At 42.5% G+C, this 22,527-nt stretch overlaps 1 protein-coding gene across 3 annotated transcripts in view; it reads right to left on the reverse strand.

Annotated features, from left to right (window-relative positions):
* The window catches only part of LOC132377929 (cullin-associated NEDD8-dissociated protein 1-like), a 42,043-nt gene that overhangs the window by 17,782 nt on the left and 1,734 nt on the right, over window positions 1-22,527 (reverse strand). The window contains exons 2-8 of one of the 3 annotated variants that reach the window (XM_059944416.1): window positions 21,661-21,804; window positions 18,721-18,875; window positions 17,181-17,304; window positions 4,803-5,059; window positions 3,243-3,348; window positions 2,355-2,503; window positions 588-880 (exon numbers count right to left, since the gene is read on the reverse strand). In XM_059944416.1, the coding sequence (XP_059800399.1) occupies window positions 588-880; window positions 2,355-2,503; window positions 3,243-3,348; window positions 4,803-5,059; window positions 17,181-17,304; window positions 18,721-18,875; window positions 21,661-21,804 (1,228 nt within the window). Of the gene's footprint in view, window positions 1-587; window positions 881-2,354; window positions 2,504-3,242; window positions 3,349-4,802; window positions 5,060-12,329; window positions 12,405-17,180; window positions 17,305-18,720; window positions 18,876-21,660; window positions 21,805-22,527 lie in introns of those variants that run through there. The other 2 variants (XM_059944419.1, XM_059944418.1) reach the window with 2 other exon arrangements.

Consider the following 22,527-nt stretch of genomic DNA (forward strand, 5'->3'; position numbering starts at 1 on the left):
CAAAATTTAAGTATTCTTACCTATAATCAAACAACTATCATGTGCAACTCAACCCTAACCTTCAATATCCCCTGCAATTAATAACCTATAACCTTCTCAGTAACTCATTCACAGCCCAGTGTACGGAAACCAATTTCCTGCCGAGTGTCTTATATGGGCCACATTTTCCACCTGCTCCTGCATAAATATGCATTCAATTCCCAACTTGTTATACCCATACCTGAAACTGACTCAATTATGAATGAATTCCCCTTCATCTCCACTCCATATTGCTATCATCTAACTCGGACATTGAGACTCTTCTTTCTAGGGTTTTTAAGTAAAGGAAACAGAATACTGACATTTACTTTGTTAATCCTGCTCAGTTTGGTATTCTTCAGCCTTTTAAAATCTATTGAAAAGTGACACTATTCTATCAACTACGTCATTCAATGATAGTTTGATACTGGTAGATAAGCATTGGGAATGGAAGAATGTGTTAACATTCTCAACATTCACCTCACATGTTAACAATATGGATGTTTACCAGGGAAGGTTCATGTGGATGAGAAAATCAGTAATATGTACTACAGGAAAAAAAAACTCACTTGATTTTGAAGCATCACAAGGGGCATATCTCCCTGCTCCAGCACATCTGCAGTCTGCAACCAGCTCTGGACTGGTTTTGTCTGCTTCAGGAGAGACACGTAAGCATGAAATATATCAGCCTTCACATTCTCTTCCCGTTCCTTGAACCTACTGATGAGAGCTGGCGAGACAGTCTTATAAAACTCCTGCAGCATTTCGTGCCTGGTGCTTACAATGGCATCCAAACACTTAGTTGAAGCTCGACGCACTTTCCAACTCATATCATCATCATCTGTGTACTCCTCTTCACTGTCTGATTGGAGAATGAAATAAGAAAAAATAGTAAATTCAGGTCTGACAAAGCCATCAAATACGTATCCAACATTCAAGTCCAACTGCTTCAAAACACTTGTGGGAACTTTTGATGCAAATTATGTGAAGACCAGCACTGTACTGTAACAGGGAAAATCAGGCGTTTGCCTATCACAATAAGAAAGCAGAGTCCTCTCCAGTGTCTTGGCCAATATTTATCCATCAACCATTATTGAAACACTACCTGATTGTTTATGGGACTTTGTGACTGCATTGGCTACTATCAATCAGACATCCAAAAAAATAGACACAATACCTCGTATTAGTCATGTTTGCAAATAAAAACTACTGTACCAAAGTACTCCAAATCAAATTCATGAAAAATGAGGAATGTGTAGTTGCTGGCCACAGACTACGTAACATCTGGCCAATGGAACCTAACATATTTAACCTAGTGCAGCAAATTGAGGTGTTACTCTGAAAGCAGAAATTCTACTGAAAATAACAGCTAAAAGCAGCTTAAACCAGCCACATAGCCAGTCATGTTCCCTCCAGTTCCTTAAAAAAAATCAGGCAGGATTGAATGATGGTGCAGACTTAATGGGCCAAATTACCCAACTTCGCTCCTATATCTTATGGTTAAAAGCAGTTTTCTTTCCATTTACACCAAGCATTAAGAACCACTAGATTAAATGCATAATGCTAAGAAGCAAAGTTGGGCTGCCAAACATTCCTAGATCACTCGGAGGGACAGTGAGCATTCTTTAATTTAATCTATCAAGCACACTTCACAATGTTATACCCACATTCAGTCACCCCCTTCACAATAAAGAAGCAGTACTCTGATGATAAACCATTGACCTGAAACAATGACTCTTCTCTCCACTGAAGCTGAGTAGTTTAGAATTGCTAGCATTTTCCAATTTTTTCAGTATTTTCCTGGATTAATATACCACATGCCTCCAAACCAGGAAAACAGTGTATTTATAAACTGACTTAAGTGAAAGACAGAAAAGATTTTATTAATTCCCATGTCAATTAATACCTTGAAGTATTCTATGTGCATTACAGATTTATAATTCCTCAAAGTTTCATTTGTTTTTGAGAACATAGCGTGGTATATCCTGATCCTCTCACATGATATCCACACGTACATGTGTCCATTTGGTTCAATGTCACAGTTATTAAACCCTATCTGATTTTCTTCTTTCCAGCTAGGAATATTGAATAAGCTATGTCAACTCAGCCCATACCATCAATTAAAAAAAGGGGGCTATGGCTAATTTTCCATAGAATAAATTTGCCACTGAAGAAGCTGATACTGACAAGATCTAAACACAGGAAGGGTCATGCCATGAAGCATTTTCCTCTCCTTTTTCTTCCTATTTGTGATGCTGCTCCTGCTATTTTCAACACCGATATTTAAAAGGAAATGCAACAAAAAAAAAACTCATTATTAAGCACTAAGCACTGACCTTGATCTTCCTCTTCATCACCTTTGTCTGTTTCCATAGCATCTTCATCATCCTCATCTTGGTCATAGTTGTAATTAGGATCATATGTGATATACTTTAGGCACAGTCCAATCATAGCGGGAATGTGAACTGACATCTCCTTTGGACTCCTTAAAGTACATAAAAAGTGCTTTAATTTCTAACTGCTTGTTTTGAATTTAATTATTTAACCATACATCTTAACGTCAAAGATGTTTTTGTAAGCATTAGGATGACTTCTTGTCCGACAAAGTTCACTACATTCCAAATCAGAATCGATAGGTTCGGTGCTAGAAATGACCATAGTTAGCTTTCATGCACCTGTGATGAGGCAAGATAAATGAAACAGAAGTTCTCCTTGCTATGGTCTGATGTGATGCTATGGAGGCATCATTGGACACAATACAGAGAATTCGCGGGATTCTGACCATCCCAGCTCCTCTAGCTGGTTTGTCCTGCCAATAGAGTATAAAGAATCTAACGAATGTCATAGAATGAAGTTGGTTGCAAGTTTTGTTTTATATTAACACACCCATGTGTGAGGTATCAATATTGTTAAAGGATGTAAATTTTACTACTCATTCTGAGTAACAACTGCTTCTCTCCCCATTTCATCTCCTTCCCTCACCGTTGAGTAAATCCATTGTTCAGACTAACAGCAGTCACATTATTGTACAAAACAAATCCTTCATGAAATCCAAAAGAAACTGGTGGTGGGATTGGGAGAATAGGATGTACATCAAAATGAAACAAAGGTAAAGGTGAAAGATAAAAATGGAGCCTCTTCCAGATGCTTGAATTCAGAGCAAGAAAAAAAGCCTCTTGACTGAGTAGATGCACTGATCACTGTAGAAGAGCCTAGTAACACACCTTCTTACAAATGACTCAAATGCCTGGAAGCAGTATTCCCGCAGCTCATCATCATCCACGTTGCAGTACTTCACAACTAGCGGAATAATCTTCTCCAGATGCTCACCTGAAAAACAGATACACACAGAGAACTGTTGGTGAGAAGTGTTAGGTGGAAAACGACACCTTTGGTAAAATTAATAAAGTTCAAACTGAATTTTTAAAAAGCCTTTCAGCCCTTCAGGCTGGTTCCTTATCATGTCATCAATGGCTGCCTCAGATACTAGACCCTAACCAAGATCTATGTACTTTGAACTACAGCTCTCAATAGAATCAAAGATTGCATCTGAGCTTGCCTTCTTGATCTTTACTCATTTTAAGGTGTTTACTGGCATGTAATCATCTTGTTTTTTTAGGATTATGCCTCTCATCCATTACCTTGTTTCATGTAATTAATGAGAGGGAGTAAAATGCAGGAAATGATTAATGGTTAGAATACTGTGTACAACCTGGTCACCTCAGCAGAGGAAGAATATGACCATTATTAGAAGGTACACAGGACACCTATGATGCCAGAATTATAAAGTGAAAGGCTGCCTAGAATTATAAATTTGTCAATACATAAACATCTGTACGCTTGTAAACAACATCTCAGTACAGGGGAAGTGCAATGCATCACAAAGCAGGAACCTCTCCCAATCCAGTTATCTTAGTAAACTCTATCCTCTCCATGACTAAGGACTACTGTAAGCTGGAGAGCATGACTCTCTTCAGAGGTACCTCACCCAATCGTTATTCTGGGTGAGCACTGAGTCACCAGTCTGCTCAACAGCACGAGCACGTATGTCATCAAGGCCAATATTTTCGAGGTAAGAATGGTTAAAGACTATGTAGTAAAACTGTTCTCAAGACCAGTCTAGGAGACTGTCCAAAGGCATAATGAAATGATGATTTGACTTTTTGTCTCAGTAATTAAGATTGACACCTTATGGATGTCAGGTGAGGAATGCTCTACCGCTGGAGGCACTGTTCGTTTTGTACAGATATCACTTCCTGTTTGTAAACTGTTTTTACACCATTTCCTGCACAGGTTAATTTGGATTTTGACTTGGAGCCAACACGGTAGAAAGACATCCATCTCCATTGACTATTTGCCCTTGAACTAGCAATATCTGTATCTTAAGGTTTTTTAACATTGGTAAACATTTAGCCGATGTACTTTATAGGATGTATTATGCTTATCGTTCATCGCCATTAAGCAATCATTATATCACAAGTTCACTCTAATCCACAGCATAGCTATCGAACGTTGCATGTGTGTATAACCTCACTTAACAATGACTGTTAGAATAAATGATAATATTTGTATATTCAGGCATGCAACGATTCCACATTGAATCTAATACATATTTTGCTTAAATTCCTGCAGTTTCACAAAGTTTTCTCATTAAAAACACTGAAGAAAGCTTCCAGCTCAGGTGATTTTTGAGAAGAATTTTGACTCCCTGCATAACTTTGTACACAATGCACCGAGAGAGCAATGGCTTGGCTAAAACAGCTGAGAATCTGGCACTCACTCACCAACCCTGTGTCCAGCCTGTCGACTGATGGCACCAATGCACTGGATGTAGGTTCTGGTCATAGAGGTAGATTCATTCTTTGACAGTTCTACCATGAGATGGTCCATTAATTCTGAAAAGAGGCAGCTGCTGCAGCTCATGACCAGGTGTCCCAGACAGATAATGGCTCTCTTACGCACAGCTAGTCTTGGACTTGAAAGCTGGGGCAGCAGACAACTCAGGATAGAAGAATGAAACGTGATTAGGGTCCCACCCAACCTGTAATGACAGATGTGAAGAGAAATTCAGAAAACATTAAGTACTCCTAGAGTTCTACGCAAGCCCGTTATAGGTAACACATCCATTCTGTTCTACATTTATCATGACTGATCTTAAATCCGAAACCATTTGGCAACTCACATGTGACATCTTCAGTAAGATGCCATTTAACTCCTAACAAAGTTAGATTCCAACTGAAATTATTAGAAATATCTACATTAAAATCTGTTCATTTAAACATTACAATTACAATAATGTTAAACTGGCACCATCAAGAGTGATATGATACAGAGTTTTACTGTCAATCCTGGGTGGGGGGGGGGGGGAAGGAGAGTGAAAGATCAATCTTATCCATTACAAATTTCTCAATTCAATAATACTTGTCCAATGATAAATAAATAACCCAATTACACACATAAAAATCATGCAGCAAAGGAGGCAGGTATATAGTTGATCATCCTGCTGCTGAAACCAGCTTACTTGTATCAAAAACCCTCATGAATGAAACAACAATCCTCATTTCCTAATCAAATCTTTTATTTGATATCTTAATTCATTTCCCACAAAAAAGGCAAAATGAAATGAACCCAAGGTTCCAATTCCAATTGAAAATGCTGTCATTTTATTATACTCCCTTGGCCAATGTGGTCTTATTGCCACAATATTCTGAATGTAACATGCAAGGATTATATCTGTGGGCCCATAACTCCTGATTTGAAAATACAGGAGTGTCTTATTTCAAGTCACACATTAAATTTCAGGCTCATGTGTCCACCCAAGCAAATTCAAAAGAACCTGCAGCATTACTGCAAAGAGCTACGAGTTTGCTGCAGTATCTTGAAACATGCATCAAAGTAGGTCACTTAACTCAAATTGCTGTGCACAGACCAATAAAAATTGGGGTGTATTATGATATAGATAAAAAATTAATGTACAGTAAGAGTGGGAAGAAATAAACTCTCCTCAGGGCCTAGGATGTGGAATTACAGAGGTCAGTGCTCAGGCTGTAGCTGCTCAGAATCTACATCAATTTGACTGAGTGGACCTAATGTTAAACTGAGTAAGATTAAGAGTACAGTATAAAATGTAAAGCTGCTTCATGAGAACATGGACACGCTGAGGGAGTTGGCAAGAACATGGCAGATGGAAAATAGTGTGAAAAATAAGAGGCTGTAGCGCCTCATTTCCTAGCGTATCCGAACCGACTCACAATTAGATAGCCTACGGGGGTTTGCGAGCACAGAGCTTTGGAGCCTCTTCGCCATGGGGGGCCGGTTGACAGAGGCTTAAAAGTGAGGCTGAAGTTTTCGAATAAAGTTTTTCCTTCGACTGCAGTTACCGACTCCGTGTCGTAATTTTAGCGCTGCTCGTAGCACACCGCTACAATTGGTGACCCCGACGGTCCAAACGATTTTTGGACCAGAAATGACCGACGCCGCCTCTGTTCATGCGGTTTCGTTGAAACTGCCGGGTTTCTGGACACAGCGCCCGGACCTATGGTTCCAGCAAGCCGAAGCCCAATTCCACGTTCGCCGGATCACCTCAGAAGACACCCGCTACTACTACGTGGTGGGCTCCCTCGGCCAGGACACAGCTGCCCAGGTCGCGGAGTTCGTACAGTCGCCCCCGGCAGACGGCAAGTACACGGAATTCAAAGCCATGCTCCTCAGGACTTTCGGACTCTCACGGCGCGAGCGGGCTGCCCGTTTACTGCACCTGGATGGCTTGGGCGACAGACCTCCATCGGCTTTAATGAATGAGATGTTGTCTCTGGCCGAGGGACACACAGGCCTCATGTTTGAGCAGGCATTCCTGGAGCAGCTGCCCGAGGACATACGCCTGCTGCTGTCCGACGCGGATTTCAGTGACCCCCGGAAGGTGGCAGCCCGGGCGGACTTGCTGTGGAACGCCAAAAAGGTGAGCGGGGCGTCCATCGCACAGATCTCCCAGCCACGCTCCCGGCAGCAAACCAGTCCAGGCCCGGCCGCAGAGCCCGCTAACCCCCGGCCCAATGACCACTGGTGCTTCTACCACCAGCGGTGGGGCGCAGAAGCCCGCCGTTGCCGCCCGCCCTGCAAGTTCCCGGGAAACGCCAGGGCCAGCCGCCGCTGATGGCTACGGCGGCTGGCCATCGGGATAGCCTCCTGTATGTGTGGGATGGAAGGTCGGGACGCCGGTTTTTGGTCGATACTGGGGCTGAGATCAGCGTTTTACCTCCGACGAGTTACGACACCCGCAGCAGGGCACCAGGTCCCCCCCTGAGGGCCGTGAATGGCAGCTCAGTAAGGACCTATGGCACCCGTCAGGTGCAGCTACAGTTCGGCCCCAGCCAGTTCACGTGGGACTTCACACTGGCCGCCGTAGCCCAACCGCTTCTGGGTGCGGATTTTTTGCCAGCTCACAGCCTGCTGGTTGACCTGCCCAGGAAGAGACTGGTACACGCCGAGACCTTTCAGACGTTCTCCCTGGGCGCGGCCCAGTTACCAGCCCCTCACCTCGGCTCCATCACGCTGTCCGACAACGATTTCACCAGGGTCCTGGCGGAGTTCCCATCGGTTCTGGCACCGCAGTTCACAGCAGCCATGCCCAGGCACGGCGTACAGCACCACATCCCGACACAGGGACCACCCCTCCATGCCCGTGCTTGGCGGCTTCCCCCGGACAAGCTCCGACTGGCGAAGGAGGAGTTCCAGAGAATGGAGGAATTGGGGATCATCCGGCGGTCCGACAGCCCCTGGGCTTCCCCCCTGCACATGGTGCCCAAAGCGACGGGGGGCTGGAGACCGTGCGGCGACTACCGCAGGCTGAACGAGGCTACCACACCAGACCGCTACCCACTCTGCGCCCGACTGAGTGAGTACGGTCTTACAATCAACCCTGCCAAATGCCAGTTCGGGCTTGATACCATTGACTTCCTGGGCCACAGGATTACTAAAGACGGGGCAACCCCTCTGCCCGCTAAGGTAGATGCGGTCCGCCACTTCCCCCGACCCACCACGATCAAAGGCCTTCAGGAATTCGTAGGTATGGTCAATTTCTACCGCCGCTTCCTCCCTTCAGCTGCCCGGATCATGCGCCCCCTGTTCGCCCTGATGTCGGGTCCGAGCAAGAACATTACCTGGGACGAGGAGTCCGCCGCCGCTTTCGTTCAAACGAAGGAAGCTTTGGCTGACGCCGCAATGCTAGTACATCCCAGAATGGACACCCCTACCGCCCTCACAGTGGACGCATCAAACACGGCAGTCGGTGGGGTGCTGGAGCAGCTCATCGCAGGTCGCTGGCAACCCCTGGCGTTTTTCAGCAAACACCTGCGGCCACCCGAGCTCAAGTACAGTGCTTTTGACCGGGAACTGTTGGCGCTCTACCTGGCAATCCAGCATTTCAGGTACTTCCTAGAAGGCCGGCCCTTCACCGCGTTCACGGACCACAAACCGCTTACCTTTGCGTTTACGAAAGCATCCGACCCCTGGTCATCCCGCCAGCAACGCCACCTGTCCTACATCTCTGAATACACAACGGATGTCCGGCACGTCTCGGGTAAGGACAATGTCGTGGCGGATGCGCTCTCTCGCCCTACCGTTCATGCCCTTTCCCGAGGGGTAGACTTTGAGGCACTGGCAGAGGCACAGCAGGTAGATGAGGAGATTCCGAGTTACAGGACTGCAGTCTCTGGTTTGCAGCTCCAGGACTTCCCCGTGGGCCCAGGTGAGAGGACCCTACTCTGTGACGTCGCCACCGGCCGGCCCCGTCCGGTCGTCCCCGCAGCCTGGCGGCGACGTGTTTTCGACTCCATTCATAACTTGGCGCATCCCTCCATCCGGATGGTTTCCAGCAGGTTCGTTTGGCACGGACTCCGCAAACAGGTCAGTGAATGGGCCAGAACGTGCATGCACTGCCAGACGGCCAAGGTTCAGCGGCACACCAAAGCCCCACCGCAGCAGTTCCATCCCGCCCACCGGCGTTTCGACCACATTCATGTGGATATCGTGGGCCCCCTGCCAGTGTCGCGCGGAGCGCGTTACCTCCTGACTATCGTGGACCGGTTCACAAGATGGCCAGAGGCGGTCCCGCTCACCGACACCACCTCCAAATCTTGCGCCCGAGCCCTGCTCGCCACCTGGATATCCCGCTTTGGTGTACCAGCCCACATTACCTCCGACAGAGGCGCCCAGTTCACCTCCAGCCTGTGGTCAGCTATGGCCAGCCTTTTGGGGACTCAGCTGCACCACACCACTGCCTACCACCCACAGTCGAACGGGCTAGTGGAGCGTTTCCACCGTCACCTGAAGTCGGCCCTCATGGCCCGCCTGCGAGGAGCCAACTGGGCGGACGAGCTTCCCTGGGTCCTTCTCGGCATCCGCACAGCGCCCAAGGACGACCTGCACGCCTCGTCGGCCGAGTTGGTATACGGCGCGCCCCTGGCCGTCCCCGGGGAGTTCCTACCAGCCCCGAGGGGGCAAGAGGAAGAACCCGCTGCAGTCCTGGGCAGACTTCGCGAGAAGCTCGGTAACCTGGCCCCCATACCCACTTCACAGCATGGGCGGCACCCGACCTGCGTACCCAAAGACCTACGGAACTGTAAGTTTGTGTTTGTACGAAGGGGCGGGCATCGGCCGCCGCTGCAGCGGCCATACGAGGGGCCGTTTACGGTGCTCCGGAACAACGGGTCCACGTTCATGCTGGACGTTGGGGGGAAGGAGGAGGTTTTCACGGTGGACCGCCTCAAGCCGGCCCATGTGGACCTGGCGCAACCAGCCGAGTGTCCGGCGCCTCGGCGCAGAGGCCGACCTCCCAAGCAGGTTCTGGCCCAGGCTGTGGACATTGGGGGGTGTATCGCCGGTTCTGGGGGGGGGTTATGTAGCGCCTCATTTCCTAGCGTATCCGAACCGACTCACAATTAGATAGCCTACGGGGGTTTGCGAGCACAGAGCTTTGGAGCCTCTTCGCCATGGGGGGCCGGTTGACAGAGGCTTAAAAGTGAGGCTGAAGTTTTCGAATAAAGTTTTTCCTTCGACTGCAGTTACCGACTCCGTGTCGTAATTTTAGCGCTGCTCGTAGCACACCGCTACAAGGCCTTCAATTCTGATAAATCAGAAAAGCAGATTTTTTCTAAAATGGTGAGAGACTACTGTTGTATAAAGAGAATAACTGCTCATATAAAAATCACTGAAAGAAATCTAGATGGAACAATTAGGAAGAAAAATATTAAGTTGTCCTTTATAACAAGAGGATTTGAGGAGCAAGAAAAAAATCCCTATATAATTCCAATAAGAGTGTGATGAGACCACGTATGGAGTACTGTTCTGCTCTCTATATCCAAGGATGGAACTACCTTAAAGCAACTGCAGCAAAGTTCTACTAAAATCTGGTTTTCAAGGATGGTGGTTTGACTTATATCTGGAGATTGAGTACACCAGGCCTGTATTCCCTTGAGCTTAGAAGAACAAGACCTCAATGAAATTCACAAAATACAGGTAGTCCCCGAGTTATGAACAACTCGTACTTACGAACCAAGGAAGGAGACCGCTGCCTGCCATTTTAAGTCGGATCGCGATGCCGTCCGCCATTTTAAGTCATTGCAGCTGACACTGAGTTGAGTGTTTAACTTTGTATTTGGCTTAAATTTTTCTTAGTAAGATTCACCCTGACCGCTCCCCCCCCCCCCCCCCCCCGTTTCCGGTTGTTATGGCACAGTTAGATCAGCGCCGGGCTGGAGAACGGAAGTTCCCCAGTTTGATTTAGTGACAGACTGCTCCTGTGCCGGGTTGATGTCGATCCAGTGACTCCCATACCATCTGTGCTGGGTTGATGTCGAGCTCACAACTCCACCTCGTAAAAAAAACACTGCCACCTCCAGTTTAAATTCCCACGCGGAATACTGTGGAGGATCAAATACCCAAACTCAGCACAGCCCCTACTCATCCCATTTAACCTGTCTCAGTGCAGTGCAGTTTAGAACCTGGGGAAATCAGTGCGGTGGTCCTTAGGACCCAGCGGACCTCGGGAGCCGGCGTAGGTCAGGACCTGCTGCCCGCAGTGTTTCTGTTCTATTGACGGGAAGAGATCGCGATTGAAAATAAAGTGGAAATAATAAAGCGTTTGGAAAGAGGTGAAATGCCATCGGTCATTGGAAAAGTGTTAGGCTACGGTCAGTCAACTATCAGAACAATTTTAAAAGATAACGGATAAAGTGAGAATAATGGAACATGTGAAAGGCCCTGCCCAGATGAAAGCTCCAATTATTACTAAGCAACGCAGTGGTTTAATTATTGGAATACGTACACTTCTTAAGTGTTTTATGTGCATAGAAAAGTAAAAGGGTGGTCAAAGTTTCAGAATAAAGGCTAGTGTTAAGAGTTGATCGAGGAGAAATGTCTTCATTTGGAGGGTGAAGCACATGAATTACTGTAATTCTTGCTCCAAATCTGTACAGGCTCAGGGATTTTAAGGGATTAAGAAAAAGCATACATGATCTTGCTAAATGACAAAAATTTTGAAGGGATAAATAACCTACCCCTGCTCCTATTTCTTTTTTCTATTTCTCAATTAACCGCTAAAATGCTTCCTGACCTTTTAGCAGACTCCATTGTGAAGTCACTCACTTAAAACAAGAACTCTTTTTCTCTTCAGAGGCTGCTTGATGTTATTTCCTGCATATGCCATTTTGATTTTATATTTTCAGCTTTGGCAGTATTTTGTTTTTCGATCATCAAAATAGAACAATTTGAAAACTGCTAGTTTCCAAATCACATACATGTTGGTAGCAGTAGATTAGCTCCGATTATCTGAAGTCTTCTATCTGATTATTATTCTGTCTGAAGTCTGGAAAAGGGCTATAACAGACAGAATTCTCTCACGAATGTCACTCAGCAGTATCACCAGAACTCCAGACTGTCAGAATAGAAGGAACCAAGATACATGAAGGCAACTGGAAAGCCCAGAATTTCCTGATGGATCTTCAATATCAGAAATCCATTAAGATTTTTCTTTCATCCAATTAGATCAAACTTGATTAAATCTAATGCGCCTGATTAAAAGGGAAGATAATCAGTGGAAATGCATTGACAACAATATCTACAGAATTTTCAGTACCCCTGGCCAGCAAAACACTTGAACCATTAAAAAAACATTCAATGACAGTAACAACCTTAGTATGGACATGATCTAGCTTCCCAACAATGTATGTTACATAACAATAAAGAACTGCCCTGAAAGTGCTTCTGTTCTTCAACAGCATCTATCACAGCACCAGACAACATGGAAAACTTACATGCCTACAGGGAGTGCGAGTTGGACTACCCGTTCTCTCCACTGATAGGATGGAAGCTCTAAGACTGACAATCACGATCATAACCTGCAGCAGAATGAGAGAGCTTCACCTCAGTGTTCTTCACTGCATTGACCTCATCCAGTAGAAACCTATGCCCATCTCACCTTTCCAATGACAAAATTGCAGAAAGAACTTAAAAGGTCATTCATAAAACCAATAAATCTATAAATATTTAATTTGACCCTCAGATTCAATCCCAATCAGATGGTTATAATTTAGACTGCTGACTAGACAAGCAATCTGCATCAATCATAAATAAGCCTGCAAAGACCTCACCAACTTTCCCCTCCACCATCAAAATAAAACCTTGAGTAAACTGTCAATGGATGTTGCCAGTGAGTGGAAGAACTCCCGTTGGTTTGTGAACTATGATCCACAATTCCAAAACACTGGTTTTATTGACTCATTTTAATAACTTTGAAGCATAGCTGACAATTTTGCTTCTATGGCAAGCTTTTGCAGGCTGCTTCATGAATAAAGCTCTTTATCTTTCTGATGTTTAATCTTTACCAGAGGGCACGACATCAACATTAAAAATGTAAAAGAACAGTGTAATTAGTATTCTATTTAACATTTACTACTGGGCGAGCAGATAGCTCTTACAATTCAACATTTAAAAGACTGAAGACATTGGCTTAGGCTTTCACTTGTTTCCAGTCTCTTGCCTAGCAGCTTTTCAAGCCTGAACTAGACACTAGCAGTCTTGGCATTTTGTGACTTAACTCAGCTTCCATCCTCCTATCTTTTCCAGCATCAACACCATCTACCTAAGAAACACGGCCCGTTTCACCCCAGCTCTTGCTGAAACTCAATGATGCTTCTACTGCTTCCAAACACAAAATATTCTAAACCAGTTTACTTTCTTCCACTCACCATAATGTAAGATTACCAAAGACTAATAACCTGATCTGCACTGCTCACTCCATGTTCACCATCCTTTGGTGACTTTCTGCCTCCAAGTGTTTTAAAGGATGCATCTATTCAAACCTCCCCATGGCCCCATCTTTTTCACTACAAGCTCTTCTAACCAGTTAACCTACCATGACCTCATACTCTTTCAATTCTAGCCTCCTGATTCCCTTCACCATTAATACCTAGACCATTAGTTGCATGATCAAAATAGTGCAATTCTATTCCTGAAACACTGATTTTCATCTATTCTTTTCAGAAACTTAACATCTACATATTGGATAAGCTTTTGTTCAGTTTGACTGATGTGCCTTTGAGTTAGCATCAATCTTTTTTCTAGGCCAGTAAACATCTTCAAATCTGCTATTGTTTTATGAAATCAGATATCAAGGGGAGCTATAACTTTACAATGTTAAATTACCACCACGCAGCATAGATTGCCATACCATGACATAGGAATACTTGGACTTAATGTTCACAATTTGGTGAAATGGATTAAGCATCAGAGCAGCTACAATTCTATTCTACATGTGGCCCAAAACATTGTGTGCAATAGGGAAGACCTTGCAAGCTTACTGCACTCAAAACCATTTCCTTGGCTCACCATCCAAGGAGAAATAAGGGAAGAGGGCAGGTGGTTGATGTAATGATCAATTTAGCAAGTTCTAAGAGAGTTGCTGCAAATAAATTTGCCATGAAGCCAACTCTCTGTAATAGTGCTAACACTGACTGGACCCTCTAACTAACCCATTTATAAAGCAAGGCTCAAACCCCTTGAAGGGTTGCTTCCACAATAGTGGCTAACATTACCTGCAGCATTAACATCAAATATAGAGAAAGAAAATGGTGGATTTTCCAAACCACAGAGCATTCCTTAAATCTGTTTAACAGATGTCTTTCTTTTCAAACAAAACTATTTAAAATGCAATGAGATAGAACTTCTAGACCTTAATATATGTAGATTATGTCTGTAAGCTACAAGTTCAAAAGTTAAACTATCACTCTCCAAACCCAAGCCTTTTCTTCTTGTATTACTCCCTAGACGCAGGTCAAAAAGAGATAATTCTTGTTAGAACCAGTCAATCATTCCCCACCTCAGTCACTGAAAAACTTTCAAAAAACACTAAGTGCCAAACCTAGGTCTGATGTCATACCCACAGGGGAATACTGCAGTTGGTTGTCATGTAAGCTAACATCATTGTTTTCTCACTGTTTCTTTGTATTACTCTATTATATAACCACTGTTTCTTTTGTATCCTGAGATAATTATGGAACTTGGTTTTGGAATATCTTACTCTTGGTTATAATAGATATTACAGACCATGTTATCCAAACATTCAGTATAATCCTGTGTGTCACTACAGAACACTTTCCCTTCATTATATTCCTCATGCATCACTGAAGAATATTACTCCTGACATAATTGTCTTGATTATATTTCCAAGAATGATCCACATTGTCAAATACATTATTCCTAATAGCACCTTCATTGCACCATTGTGCATATTATTCCTAATTATTATAAAATATAACATTCATTCTCACTGCATGCTATTACAAAAGTTTATCATTATATTTTATATCCCGTGTAGATGCTGACAAACAAAATCTTACAATAACTTTTGTTACTCCTAACATTCTACCTGTTTATCACTATTTAAACAGAACATGCTCCACCATGCTGCATATATGAGAAAAAAATATAGGGGAAAAATACATATGGCAAAATTAATTAAGATAGATATTATTGTACAAACTGCCCTTAAGGGCTCAACGATGAGTCAATTTGTTTAGAGTTAGGCAGCAATAAAGGCATACACTATTTGAAGCCATTCTATGGGTGCTCAATTTATGTAAAAAAAAGAGCAAGCTTGAAGATAGTTAGATGTTAAAATACTGGCACCTTCATTTATCATAACACTGATTGAGATAAGGCTAACAGACAAAAGGGTTAATTTCTGAAGTGTGAGTTTAAGCAGATAACCTTTAAGCAATAACCTTCTTTACAAGGAGAAAAGCACTGTCATATCTGCTCTGAGGAATAAGATGAACCAGAGTGAAAAAACACAGGGTACACTGATTATGTTGCACTTTGAACTTTTGTAAGATACTAATCAGAAACGTAAAAGGGCGTGGTTAACATCGAGAAGGTACCTAAATTCAACAATATTGAAGGAAATCTGGCTAGGGTAAGCACTATTGAAAAGATCCAACAAACTAAAATGTAATTAAACATGGGTGACAATTAAACAGGAACATAGAAAAAACAAAGCTAGAGCTTTCTGGATGACAGATAACCTGTGATGCGATGAAACCAAAAGTTGTATAATATGTGCCAAGTGAACAAATTGAGCGAGAATCAGGATGAATAGAAGTGACAGGAAAGAAGATACCAAAGAGAGAACATAAGAACAGAATAGCAGTTACCAAAAGGGAATCTGTGACAGTTAGAAGCAGGTGATTAGTAAGCAGAAACTGAGAGAGACGGGTCCAGTTAAAGACCAAAAGGCTTAAGGCAGAGTTCAGGGTACTTTGCTTTGAACTTTACCAGAGCCGAAATTCCCACCAACATCTCATGAGATTTGGTAGCAGATGAAAGGATGGGGTAAGTATTAGAAATTAAAGCCATATTTTAGCAAATTGTGTTACCTACTACATATATATATTTTATAATGCTGAGTAAAATAGTGCTGCATTACAGAATGCAGTGGAGTGGAACACAGCAAGGCTTACATGCTTATTCATAAAGCATATTCAAGAATGTGCCTGACAATCACAGGACAATCAAATTAACCTTGAAGACTCTGGGAACAATGAGATAAAATTAACAGGACATATGGAAAAGTTGGCATTGATAAGTGATGAGCTGTGCTTGAGTCATCTAAATTATTTGACAAGATAATCGAAGCTGTTGAAGTGAATGTAAGAGACTGGATTTGACAGTCACAAATAAACTTGTTAGCAAAGCCTGAGTTATTAGAGTGGGAGTTTGTGGTAGCAGAGATACGAAATTGGTTCAAGAACAAAGAATTCTCCCCATAGTTGTTTTCTAGATCGTAAGACTGTAGCTCAGTGTTCTTCAGGACTGAGTACTAGGATTACTGATTTTATTAAATAAATACTGGATATGAAGGTGCAGAGTAAATATTTTCAGGACACATAAAACTCTTGAGATATAGTGAATAGCCCAGTCAGCAAGAGTGAATGGATAGACTCACCAATGGCAGACAAAATGCAAAGTATTATACGGTCTATTTCGGCATTAAGAGCAAGATAGACTATAGAATAAACAGCATCATTCTAAGGCACAAGGGAAGAGGGACTTTAATTATCTGAGTAAAAGTTTTTGAAAGTAACAGGACATTGCCAGTAAAGTTAGTAAAGATCACAAGTTCAATAAACAAAAGGGAGGTTATAATATACTTTGATTGCATCCAATTCTGCTTGTCACTTTAGGAAGGATTCACAAATCCAGAAGGTGCAAAATAAAAAGTCATTAGATTAGTTCTAGTGATGAAAGTTCTCATCCACAAGACTTAACTGGAAAAGTTGGAGTTATTGTCTTCACAAACAAATTTAAGATTTGATAGAGGTTCACAAAACCAAATGTGCTTATGAAGACTAAAAGGGGCACAACTTCTTCCATTAGTAAATGCTACAAAAATCAAGAGACAAAACGATGAGTAAAAGTTACTGGAAGGAGAGCTTGCAGTTATGACCAGTAGATTTGGTGCAAACAATCACACTTAAGACTTTCAAGAGGGTAGGCAAGAGGCAGGCTGCAAGGAAAGTAGGAGAATGGTTCTGACTGTTCCATAACCATTCTTTTATTCCTTCACACAATAACCTGAGCTTCTTTGCCCATCATGCTAACAACTTTACCTGCTCAACATATCAGATAGGATATCCAAGGCTTCCAGCTGGACAGATACATCCTCCTGCTTGGCAATAGCACTTGTCAGACGCCCAGTGATTTTCTTGCACACATTGGCAGATAGAGCTAAACCTAGAATAAAGTAAATGTTCATTGTCTGTGAGATGCTGCTCACCCTAGGTTTATTTAGTTTTGCTCCTTTCCCCCTCATCTGTGGGCTCCAAAGCTAGGAGGAGGTATTCTTTCCACACCTTGATCACTTTTGTGCTCAAAATTCCCACCTGTTATAACTAGGCAAGAAGAAACGAATGCAAGTGGATGAACTAATACTTTGCATTTGCCTATCATTTCTTAAAGTCTACCAATTATGTTACAGGTATTTTATCTTCTCTGGTGTCATCGAATAAAATCCCAGTCACTGGCTGCCATCACTCTGTAAGCTCTACAGTTCCCTAGCCTCAGCAAGTACTACACATTAGTTCCAAAGATTGAAACCTTCAGGCAGTAGCCTTTGTTACCAAGTAAACTAGATTCATTTTCCCATTGCATTCTGGAGTGTTAAATTGCAAATTTAACTGGAAGTCTGCCGATGAATAAGAGCAGGAACTTCAACCATGACCTCTGTAAACCACACAAAGTCATTTCATGATGATACAAAGATACGGGGTAAAATAAATTAAGCTGAACTATAGATGCTCCAAATGGGTAGAAAAAAATCTAGCAGATCAAGTATCACGTAGGGAGCAGAAGAGTTTTTATTGGGGAAAGTAGAAAAGTAAAATATTGTTTAAAAGGAAAAGAGTTAAGTACTAAACTATATCTGAATGCTCTGATGTGTAATTAACAAACCTGCATGTAAAGATAACAAGTAATAGGAAAATTAAGGGGTTTTAATCTCTACTACAAAAAGAATAAAGAAGCCCCACTGGAGTTGCATCGAACATTAATGAAATCGCAGAATAGCCTGTATTCTATATTCAAGGCCAAACTGAATGATTTGCTAATAAGGAAGGGATGCAGGGTTTGGGGAAATGGGGTAAGAAAGTGGAGCCAAGGATAAATTCAGATCAACCACCAGCTAACTTAATGGCAAAACAGCACAGGGCCAAATGGAAGGTAAGTGAAGATGAGTCGAGGATAGTCCCTATACTTTAGTTATCCTGCAACACAAGTTAAAAGGATTGTTCTTTGAAATGGTTACCTCTATATTCAATTCAGTGACAAAGTCCCCCAGTATTAAGTCTCCCCTGAGGTATCTAACAGCAATTAGTGCCTGAGTAAGTCAAAGCCACTGTACTACCTGCTTTCACAACATCACCATTCAACAACTCAGGTCAAACACTAAGACAAATTCAAACCATTGAGAGGCTGGTTCTACAATCCACAGGATTTTTTTCTTGCATTTGAGCTTTCCAAAACCATTTAAAATAATTACCCTAAAATCACACAAGAAATGATGAGTTACAAGAGCCCAAAATTACAAAATCAGAATAAGAGAATAAGGCAAGAGGTAGAGCAAAGTTTACTAAATATAAAGCAAGCTCTTACCACTAGAAGCAGGAGGTAGTTCTGCAATGACAGTCTTCAAGCCAATACTGGATATGTCCCGTAGTTGCTCTTTGTCAGACAGCATGTTGGTACACAACGTGTCCACAATCGTCTCCACCTGATACTCTTTAACCTTGCTGACCAGAGGGCCCAAGCTGTGGGAAAGAACAAAAGAAATCCCTTGAAACTGGAATTTTGGCACCAGTACTGGGAAAAAAAATCAGGATTAGAAACAGATTTAAGATCACTGGCATATGTCATGAAACTTGTTGCTTTGTGCCACCATTCCTTTACAATACATATTAAAAACTAGAAAAAACATTAAATATATATAAAAAAAGAAATTTAAATTAAATATGTCATGCAAAAAAAGAGGAAAAATACTGAGGTAGCATTCATGGATTCATTATCCATTCATAAATCTGAAAGCAGAGGGGAAGAAGTTGTTCTTGAAACTTTAGTGTGTGTCTTCAGGCTCCTGTATATCATCCTTGATGACTGCAATGAGAAGAGGACATGTCCTGGGTGAAGCGGGTCCTTAATGACAGATGTCACCTTTGGAAAGTGTCCTGGATGCTAGTAGGGAGGTTAGTACCCATAAAGGAGCTGGCTGAGTCTACAACTTCCTGCAGCTTTTTCCAATCCTGAGCAGTGTCCCCACCCCCAGATGGCAATACAACCAGTTAGAATACTCTCCATGTATTAGTGTCTTTGGCGACATACCAATTCTGCTCAAACTCCTAATGAAATACAGCCACTGCCATGTCTTCTTTGTAATTGCACTAATATATTGGGCCAAGGATAGACCTTCAGAAATTTTGACATTGAGGAAGGGTAATAAATCAGCCATGATAGAATAGCAGAAGAGACTTGTTCAGCTGAATGGCTTAACCATGTTCCTACCTTCTTATGGTCTAATTTACTATTTACTATATATATCCAAGGACCCATGAAGTGGTTAAGAAAGCATAGGAGTACTTACCTTCTTTCACATAACATAAAGATTAGAGAGGATTTGCTACAACTATGTTAGACATAGTCAGGATGAAAGGTCTCAGCCCAAAATGCAACTGTTTATTGCCCTGCAGCAGTTTGTGTTTGTTGCTCTAAATTTCCAGCATGGACAGAATCTCATGTTTATGTGAGACATCAGTTATGCCACAGCTGGAAAACTGCAGTGCAGTTTACCATACTCTAGGAAGCATAAAACTGCACTTGAGAGGGTCCAGAGGTAATTCACAAGGGCATTGCTTGTGATGCAGCATTTCAGCCATGAGTAGTATTTGGCAAGGTTGCATCTGTTTTCCTTGGAACGAAGGAGACTGAAGATGACCCAAGGTGCACAAAATAGTGAAGGGCATAGATATAGTAGAGAATGAGAAACCGGCCCACTTAGGGGCATTCAGGGCAGAAGATTAAAGTTTAAAGTAAGGGGCAAGATATTTGAAGGGATCTAAGGAAGAATATTTCACTCACTCAGTAGTTGAAAACTAAAACTTTCTGTCTGACAGTGACAGAACTGACCCTTGACACCAGAGTGAAAATCAAATGAAAACTGCAAACACTGGAAATCAACAATAAGAACAGGGTCTTTTTTATATACATTTTAACTTTACCAATGAAATCACCATGGCTTATTTATCTTAGTATGGGAAAAGGCACAGGAATATGAGATTAAGGCAGAGAGTTAATTACAATGAATATTGGAGCAGGCTCAAAGGGCTACATGTACTATAGGGTCCTCATTCATCTTCATCGGCAAGTCCTGTGGTCAATAATGAAGATTGAAGCCCAAAGATTGATCAAAAGTCCGGAAGTCTGGGTCTGCAAGTCTGCTGGGGAAGTCAAAGCCCAATGTTTGTGAATCCAAGAGTCTGCTCAAGAAGGCCAAAGACAGCTTTCTGGGGTTGAAGGACTGTGTGGGTGGGTGGGGGGAACAGAACTTGTTTTGCTAGTGTTGTTTGTTGTGTTCTGCCAAGCACTGTAGGCATGCTACATCCAATTATGCGGGCACACTTGAAGGCTATCCCCAGCACAGTTAGGATGTGTTACTGTTAATGCAAATCATGTACTTCAATGTGCGTGTAATAAACAAATGAATCTAAATCCACTTTTTTATGTGTAATCAACAATGAAATGATTTCACCCTTAACTACAAGAACTGTTCCTCCTCTTCCATTTCCTCTTTCTTGGAAATGTTAATTTGATTTTAATTCCCTGCCCTAAAGACATCTCACAAAAAAGTTATACGTGTGCCTCAATTTACTCAATCCTTCTATGCATTTTAGTACAAGTAACACCTTTACTTGTGCCACACATTCTGAGATGCCTTTCTGCTCTATTCTTTTTCTTGCCTCTCTCCCCGGTTACCATACTTGACATTCATTAGTTTTCCTTTCAGCTGCAGCAACGAAAGCAACACTTGACTATGAACCTACTCTCATTTCAGGAATTACTAATACAATCGTTACCACCTCCAGTCTCACCAGGAGGTTCTCTGTTGTTGTGATAAACTGGAAGAGAATAATAACCGCCTTTGTGCATCAAAATGGAGCCAACACTGCCACTTGAAGTATAGTGGATTCATCAAAGATGGTTACATGCAATGGGGTGAAAAACACACTTGAAATAATGTAAAGCAAAACATTAAATGCTGGAGGAACTTAGATAAGCAGCTATGGAGAGGAATAAACAGTTGACATTTCAGCCAAGGCCCTTCATCAGGACATCTGTGTGTTGCTCTGGATTTTCAGCATCTGCAGAATCTCGTGTTCTTGAAATGATGTAATTCCCTCTCGTGCAGTTATTCACCAAAACTAAACGCCAAGTATAAAGATTCAGGACAGTCTACCATAACATTTACCCAGAGTCAACCCCGTCAAAGATAACAATAAATGGTTATGGTGCCAGGTATGTATGGATTTTGGGATCATTGCTTACCACTTCACAGCCAGGTTCTGTACTTCTCCATTTTTATCCTCCAGCAGTTTAAGCAGCATCTTCACCACCTTCTTCTCACTGTCATCATCCAACTTGATGGAATCTTTCTGTAACTCGACCATCAGGTCATTGGTAGCCATAAACCTGAAATACAAAAGCCAGTAAACACAAGCCAAATATTGCTCAGCAGGGACTGAGATTAGTGAACGAATTTACTTAATCTATGGTAATTTAAAACTCTTAGCAAGGGAGAAATTGCCACATTGTTATGGAACATTAACACAGATGTGAACCGAGGTCTGGGTCTTCTTGGAAACAGAAGACCCAGGCTTCCCCCCCATTAGAAATTTTGCATTTAAGTGAATATTTGCAACCAAATGGAAATAATTACAAGTGTCGACCAAAACCCACTGCATTTAACAGAGAACAACCTTTATTTACAACAATCTCAAATCAGATCTAGCTTGTTTCATCAACTTGTCAAAACAATTCCAGAGACCCAGCATACATTAGATTTCAAACACGAGAGTATTACATCACTTTTATTCAGACTACTGAGTTCCTCCGGTCATGGACACTTACAGATGACCTAGTTGACGATGAGCATCCGGTGAAAAGAAATCAGTGTCAAGGGATGGACAGGGATTTTATGCTGAGTCAATTTCAATTAATCAGAAGAATGCATGAACTTTTGATGTACACAACACAAGCAATCAACGAGGTCAGCATGTATCGTAGGCTGCAGCAGCAGCACAGCGCTTAGCATAATACAGTGCCAGTGACCCCACAGACACTGCCGCCCTGTGACTGCGTGGGTTTCCTCCCACATTCCAAAGACATACATGTTAGTATGTTAATTGGTCATAT

Source organism: Hypanus sabinus, chromosome 19 (assembly GCF_030144855.1).
Source record: "Hypanus sabinus isolate sHypSab1 chromosome 19, sHypSab1.hap1, whole genome shotgun sequence".
In the NCBI taxonomy this organism is placed as follows: Eukaryota; Metazoa; Chordata; class Chondrichthyes; order Myliobatiformes; family Dasyatidae; genus Hypanus; species Hypanus sabinus.